Source organism: Haliotis cracherodii, unplaced genomic scaffold, assembly GCF_022045235.1.
Source record: "Haliotis cracherodii isolate W230 unplaced genomic scaffold, xgHalCrac1.p SCAF_13, whole genome shotgun sequence".
Classification (NCBI taxonomy): Eukaryota; Metazoa; Mollusca; class Gastropoda; order Lepetellida; family Haliotidae; genus Haliotis; species Haliotis cracherodii.
The window spans coordinates 3,811,987-3,819,860 of NW_027266268.1; the positions used below are offsets into that span (position 1 = coordinate 3,811,987).

A 7,874-nucleotide genomic window follows, 5' to 3' on the forward strand; every position below is an offset into this window, starting at 1 on the left:
ACCACTTTAATAACCTCACCAGATGTCGCAGTCCGTAGCACTGTAGAAAATATGACTTACATGATATTAAAGCTGATATGATAAGGGTGATAATGGTCATAATTTTTATTTTTGCGCACTCAGTGTTTGACATCTTAATTCAGAGTTGAAAAGGGACATATATGGTCCCGTGGCTCTAAGAGGGTGTGAAATTTGAGGGACCATAAATGGTCCAGTGGCACCAAGAGCGTTAATTTAAGGAAGCCAAACATATAGAGGTGTGCTCAGTACTAGCCTTTATTAAAAATAATCAGTAATTAGTTGGCTTAAGTACTGGTTGACGACAGTTTCATCGATTATGACAGGAGTTATGTGTCACACAGGCGGGCAACCATTTTACGGTAAACTCCCGTCACAGTTCCGTCAATGTAGATGATGCTATGCAAATTGGACAGATGATTCCATGACAGGAAAACAAGTTCTAGGATTTTCTTTCAAAAAGAAAGATCAAGCTTCATCCCTTCCTACCAAGTCATCAGTACAAGTAGATGGAGACATAAATCATGTAGATCCACAACTACAGCGACTGATCACAACAGCAGATAACATTGGTGTCATGCATGAACGGCGTAGTTACACACAACCCCAACTGGGAACCGCCTGCAGCTGATGCACTGACACACTTTGTCTTTGATGGTGGAGCTGTACTGTAGCGTGTAGTATGGCCAAGTGGATCGACGTACGATTGTATCCGTCTATTGTATACAGATTATGTGTAGAGGTACGGGAAAGCCACTGTTCTTCATGGAATTGATCTCGTCACGATATGGCTGAAATATTGCCGATGTGACGTAAAGCTTTAACTCACTCACTCATGGAATTGAAAATGGAAAGACATGACCCATTCGAAACTGAAAGGTACCGTTGGTGGGAAGGTAAACTTTAGGGGGAATATGTTTCTCTGTTCAAAGAAGGAAGACTTCCTTGGTGAGGGGGCGGTCGGATAGCCTAGTGGGTAAAGTGTTCGCTCGTCACGCTGGAAACACTGGTTCGATTCCCGACATGGGTACAATGTGTGAAGCCCATTTCTGGTGTTCCCCGCCGTGATCTTGCCATACCATACTCACTCACTCATTCTTAGGTGAGATACTCCAGAAGAAAGGAGGTGAGATCAAACCTGACAGTGGAGATGCTGACTTGATGATTGTGCAGACAGCAGTTGCGTTTGTGAAAGAACAGACAACAATTACCATTGGAGTGGACACTGACTTGCTGGTGCTGTTATGTTACATGAGTCACCTGAATAATACTTCATGCCTGAAGAAAAGAAAAGTGTGGAATGTTAAAGAGGTAAACAGATAACAGACCAGGTAAAATTGTTTGTTTGTTGTTTAACGTCGCACTCGAGTCTAGACCAGCAAATCCAGTGATTAATATCATAAGCATCGATCCACGCAATTGGGATACGACGACATGCATCAACCAAGTCAGCGAGCCCGAGCCCGTTAGTCGCTTCTTACGACAAGCATAGCCGCCTGTTACGGCAAGCATGGGTTGCTGAAGACCTATTCTACCCCGGATCTTCACGGGTGTCAAATTATGTGCTCATGCTACATACTCGAATAGGCCGTGTACAGTATTAGGTAAACGCTGATGGAACAGTTACATGTAAGTATAACCTGTGACAGGTGTTAATCAACATGGTAAGATAAGATTAGCGTGACCTACTCCTTTCCTTGAGTTATAATTGTGTACAAGAGGCATTCAAAATGTCCTTTTTCATCGTTGCAATTCTTCTCGTTGGCGTTTCATGGTAAGTTGTAATATTTTGAAATGTCAGTTTGATCAGTCTAGTGACACTGCGTACTAATATATTTGACTAAGTTTTGGCTTGCCATCGGCACAAAACTTGAATTTTCAATGCTCACTATGTTTAAGATCTGATCGCAATTACGTAACAAATATGTATAGACCAAAATGCTGGGGTCATATGCACAAACTTTCCGTTTCATAACATAAAGAGGCTTTAGAGGAGATGTCGCAAAAAAGAAAAGCGGAGCTAAAAAAAGGAGCTTGGACTAAAATGAAAATTTGCCAAAGAAGCTCTTATTCTGGTCCTTGCTAATATTTATTAGCATGACTACGAACATGGGGGCTCCGGGACAAAACGGCTCCCCAGCAACCTATGAATGTCGTATGATGGGACGTAATAGATAGGATGGTTCGGCGAGGTTGATTGTGTCAAAGAACCCTGTGGCAAGGGACGTTTCCCCTGATGTCAACCACAGGTATGTCTGATCCAGGCTAGTTTAATTACGGACCAGCTAGTCTCGTCCTAACTTGACAAGGAATGTAAACGCTTATGTGATTGCACGTGGCCCTGTTCGCAATCATAAATGAGGAGAGGTTAAGCAACGTCGGTCGCGTAGATTTGGGTGTCAGGGTTCGAAAGTTTGACCCCTGAGAGTTTCCAAGGATTCGTCCCCGATCCACACTGAAGCACAGGTAGCACATGTTGTCTCCTTCAACCGGAAGTGACTTTGTTCTAAATATGCGTCAGTTCACCAAGCAAGAATAAAATGGGTACCCGGTAGAATATGGTATTGTGACTGCTAACTGTCTAGCACTTTTCAAGTCAGCTCGGGTTAACGTTGTATAGTCTCTGAGGAGTTGAGAATGGAAACCGAATGAATCCTGATCCATTGACTGGGGTAATAATGTTACCGCTTCGAGCAACGCCGAGTTTTGGGAGGCAAGCGCAATATACGTGCGCACATTAGTATTATTCTTTCAATTGAGTATGTGCTGTGCACGTTTTCAAAAGCCGTTTCGACAATAGGTATGATAAAATCGTCAGCTATAAAGTAGTTGATATCGGCAAATGCAGGTACATGTACACTTTTGTGTGTATTCCTTTTCACAGATGGATTTCTAAAACTGAGGCGATAATATAAAACCGGAAAAACATGATACTTAATGCTTTGTAAGCCAAGATATTCGATAACTTTGAATTATAAGTGTGTGTGTGTGTGTGGGGGGGGGGGGGGGGGGGGGGGGGGGCGACGACGTTGTTGCTGCATTTGTTTGCTTGTCATGTGAAATGTAATTTTCCAATTTTCCAGCGAGCACAATCATCACAACAGCCATGAAATCTATACTAATGTGATCGAAAATGTATGGCTAAGCTCGGATGATAACGGCGATGGCATCTTTGAAAGATTCGAACTGACTCTTGTCTTCGCTCACTACGATGAAAATGGTAAGACTGGGATGGGATTAGATGTCTGTGGTTAAAGACTGGTAGTGGGTGCCAGGATGTCCTCGCTCTGGGAGTGCCTTTACTCCAAAACTGGGAGTGTCATAGTGCATTTGGACCAAGACTGGGAGTGAGTGTAATAGTGCATTTGGAGCAAGACTGGGAGTGAGTGTCATGGTGCCTTTGGACCAAGGGTGGGAGTGAGAATCATGGTGCCTTTGTCCCAAGACTGGGAGTGGATGTCATGGTGCCTTTGTCCCAAGACTGGAAGTGAGTGTCATGGTGCCTTTGTACCAAAACTGGGAGTGAGTGTCATGGTGCCTTTGGACCAAGGGTGGGAGTGAGTGTTATGGTGCCTTTGGACCAAAATAGGGAGTGAGTGTTATGGTGCCTTTGTACCAAGACTAGGAGTGAGTAGCATGGTGCCTTTGGACCAAAACTGGGAGTGAGTGTTATGGTGCCTTTGGACCAAAACTGGGAGTGAGTGTTATGGTGCCTTTCTACAAAGACTGGGAATGAGTGTCATGGTGCCTTTGGACCAAAACTGGGAGTGAGTGATATGGTGCATTTGTACTAGGACTGGGGGTGAGTGGCATGGTGCCTTTGTCCCAAGACTGGAAGTGAGTGTCATGGTGCCTTTGTACCAAAACTGGGAGTGAGTGTCATGGTGCCTTTGGACCAAGGGTGGGAGTGAGTGTTATGGTGCCTTTGGACCAAGAGTGGGAGTGAGTGTCATGGTGCCTTTGGACCAAGACTGGGAGTGAGTGTCATGGTGCCTTTGTCCCAAGACTGGGAGTGAGTGTTGTGGTGCCTTTGGACCAAGACTGGGAGTAAGTGTCATGGTGCCTTTAGTCCAAAACTGGGAGTGGGTGTCATGGTGCCTTTGGACCAAGACTGGGAGTGAGTGTCATGGTGCCTTTGTACAAAGACTGGGAATGAGTGTCATGGTGCCTTTGGACCAAAACTGGGAATGAGTGATATGGTGCATTTGTACTAAGACTGGGAGTGAGTGGCATGGTGCCTTTGGGCCAATACTGGGAGTGAGTGTTATGGTGCCTTTGTCCCAAGACTGGAAGTGGGTGTCATGGTGCCTTTGTACCAAAACTGGGAGTGAGTGTCATGGTGCCTTTGTACTAAGATTGGGAGTGAGTGTCATGGTGCCTTTGGACCAAAACTGGGATTAAGTTTTATGGTGCCTTTGTACAAAGACTGGGAGTGAGTGTCATGGTGCCTTTGGACCAAGGGTGGGAGTGAGTGTTATGGTGCCTTTGGACCAGGACCGGGTGTGATTGTCATGGTGCCTTTGGTCCAAGACTGGGAGTGAGTGTCATAGTGTCTTTGGACCAAGACTGGGAGCTGATGACTGATCGAAGAGTGGGAGTCAGGGTGTATAATCTCAGACTGGGACTGTGTGTCTTATCAAGCCATCACTGTCACCGTTATGGTTTAGATCCTTTGCTATGCTCTTCGTCGGTGACTGGGTTGACTGTTGTCATCCTACACAAACGGCAATATATCTATCACTGGTTTGTCTGACCAAGAGAATATTATTTACTCAGGAATATTGCTGAGTTTAACAACAAACAAATATTACGGTTCTATGGATCTGTTGTTCAGGCTTGGTGACTGCGTGGGATGTTGGTTATGTTTGTTGTTTAATGTTTTATATCCTTCCCCTTGGAATAAGAAATGGTTGCTCCCCAGTGTTATACCTTTCCTTTGTCACCAGGTGATAAGATTGTCACCCACCACGAGTACATGGACTCCGTGCCTACACACTCCACCCTGAGGGAGTACAGCCATGCGGTCTTCAAGGAGTTCGACGCTAATGATGACGACCTGCTTGACACTCCAGATATCGATCTCGTCTATGGCAAAATGGATCTTGACGGTAAACAATACATTATTACAGTCCCTACAACATTCGTACCTATGATCACTAGGGGTCGTTTACCACTACTAGCACCCACAGCAGAAATCATTCGTGTGAGATCAAACGATGTCCTTGTGCTAAAACACACATTTTCAAAGGTTTTATATTATTGTCCGGTTCTACATATAAAGGTCCGGTGGTGAAGTATGTTTACAGGTGAGGTGGGATCATCTGTTATTGGGGGCGGTCGGGTAGCCTAGTGGTTAAAGCGTTCGCTTGACACGCCGAAGGACCCGGGTTCGAATCCCGACATTGGTACATTGTGTGAAGCCCATTTCTGGTGTCCCCCACCGTGATATTGCTGGAATATATTTCTAAAAGCGGCGTAAAAACATACTCACTCACTCATCTGTTATTGGACGATAGTTGCCAGCTCCTTCTTTATGATGTGACCCATGAAGATCAGGGGTAGAATAGGTCTTCAGCAACCCATGCTTGCCGTAAAAGGCGACTATGCTTGTCGCAAGAGGCGACTAATGCGATCGCGTGGTCAGACTCGACGTCTTGGTTTGATGCTCATGATATCAATCACTGGATTGTCTGGTCCAGACTCGATTATTAACAGACCGCCGTCATATCGCTGGAATATTGCTGAGTGCGGCGTTTAATAACAAAGAACCATAATAAGGTTCAAATGTTCAAACTTTGTTAAAAGGCAAGAAAAAGCTGGAACATTAAAACATGTCCGACAGAACGCGATGCTTGTTGCAAGAACCGACGAAAAAATAACCTGATGGCGTGAACGCGTGCTTTCAGTCACAGGTTTGCCAGGCATGTCGATTGAGCTTGCGTGTTGTGCGTCAAACGACAATCACTAACACTTGGACAGTTGTCGGCCCCTGCAAGAGCTGATTTTGAAACCTATGCTGGAATCCAGGTTCGACCTGATTATGTTGGAGCTATATGCTCGCTCATAGGTTTCACGATAGTGGAAACCCGTATGACTTCCGGATTATCGCCCAACTCAAGCTCCCACGCACAGTTATAAAACTGAATTACTGTTCAAATCTCTAAACTGTCTCACCCTCCAACACTTCGACGAAATACAGTAACTGCATTTGTTTGGAATATCTGGCTATGACATTTCAAGAATCTGCTTATTTTGTTCAGGAAACAAGGAGGTCTCTAAAGATGAGTTTACAGCCTATTGGATGAACGTAAGTGTACAAAGCTTGATAGATTAAGTTTAAACCTCTGCTTGTCTAATATTCAGCCAAAATAAATATCTGGTGGTTTGGTTATTTCCCCGTCTTGCCAAAACACCCGTGGAGTTTCCAGTTGAAGAGGACCCCATCCACCTATGCTTGCCGAAGGAGGCGACATGGGTCATTGCGTGTTGTCGAACCCAGTCCGAATATTGCTGAACAACAAATATAACAAACCTGTTGCTGAAAATATCAATCACTGGTTTGTCTGGTCAGTAAATAAATATTTACAGGCCGACGTCACATTGCGTTGATTTCAACAACAATATACGAACATACTAACTTCGGCGATGAAGTATAATATCACTGCCTGAAGTATAATATCACTGCCCCGTTGTTATTATGGAATAACCGTGAGACGGAGTCTGAGAGGCTGTCACTGCAAAGCTTTTCAAGATTACAAGACGACAATATAATCTACCCCTGCATTTGATTTAATTTGTTTGTTTGTTTGTTTGTTGTCCGAGGCGAGTAAGCGAATCGATTGGTGAAGCCAGGTGAAATTGTTGATGACGCGGCAAAGTCCCCTGACGGCGTGGATTGTTGTTCATTACACCAATCACAGATTGTCTTGTCCAGAATCGATCATTTACAGTCCATCGTTATATAGCTGAAGTATGGTTGAGTGCGGCTTGAAACAACAAACAGATACGCAATTATGTTTTGTATAAATATATATAATCGATCAGATATTTTTATTACATTTCAGATTTTGACGAAGACGGCTCACCTGCACGGCCACGGCCTTCACTTGGGCCACCACAACTGAATCACGTGACCACATGCAGTAATATCTGCTAGACGTGTTTGATCAATAAAACAGGAATTTCCCTACATATTTACAGTGATACATGTGGAAACAAACAAAGGATATTTGACCGGTATGTTTTGGTGTCTGACATGTAAAACTCGTTTACACTGACTGTCCAGCTAGTATTCCCTGATTGGTTTGATAGATACCTCTATTTCATGCACTTGGGTTACACCAAAGTGTGGGACTCATTTACAATGTCTGGGAATACTGCTAGATTTAATCAAATTACTAGTAATGTACTGACTAAAAAACGTTTGCAACATCCCCACGAGCTAGAGGAGCAGGATACGGAGTCTTCTCCAAGTGGTCTGAATGTAATAAGAGTCGACCAATGAGGATCTGGCGGTCACATGGTGTTACCAGACTTGGTTGATGCATGTCATCGAATCCCCATGGGGTAGATCCATGCTCACGATGACAGGGCTGTCTGGTCCAGACTCGATTGTTTTCAGAACGCCGACATATAGATAGTGCTGTGTTAAACCACAAACAAACAAACAAACAAACAAACAAACATTGTGGTGGAGTTCACCTTGAGGTGATATTGCTTGATCTCGTCCAAACGATATATCTCGCTGATCCCAGTTTTTGGATGACAGACTTGCACATCTGCCCCTTAAATGTACCGAATTCAATTATTTTTCAAATGACTGAGTGATGTTACGAGTCGATCCCAAATTGAAACAA

General features: G+C 44.1%; 1 protein-coding gene across 1 annotated transcript; it reads left to right on the forward strand.

The window, feature by feature from the left end:
* Positions 1 to 1,696: 1,696 nt before the first annotated feature.
* LOC139458745 (uncharacterized) lies at positions 1,697 to 7,209 on the forward strand. The gene is made up of 5 exons (XM_071240156.1): positions 1,697 to 1,792; positions 3,102 to 3,238; positions 4,965 to 5,126; positions 6,279 to 6,325; positions 7,083 to 7,209. The coding sequence occupies exons 1-5, from the start codon at positions 1,749 to 1,751 to the stop codon at positions 7,140 to 7,142; spliced, it is 450 nt and encodes a 149-aa protein (XP_071096257.1). The 5' UTR covers positions 1,697 to 1,748; the 3' UTR covers positions 7,143 to 7,209.
* Positions 7,210 to 7,874: the final 665 nt, after the last annotated feature.

Coding starts and splice junctions, on each gene's coding strand:
- LOC139458745 (XM_071240156.1), top strand. CDS start 1,749: ATGTCCTTTTTCATCGTTGCAATTCTTCTCGTTGGCGTTTCATG. Junction 1,793..3,101: donor CTTCTCGTTGGCGTTTCATG/GTAAGTTGTAAT, acceptor CCAATTTTCCAG/CGAGCACAATCATCACAACA. Junction 6,326..7,082: donor TTACAGCCTATTGGATGAAC/GTAAGTGTACAA, acceptor ATTACATTTCAG/ATTTTGACGAAGACGGCTCA.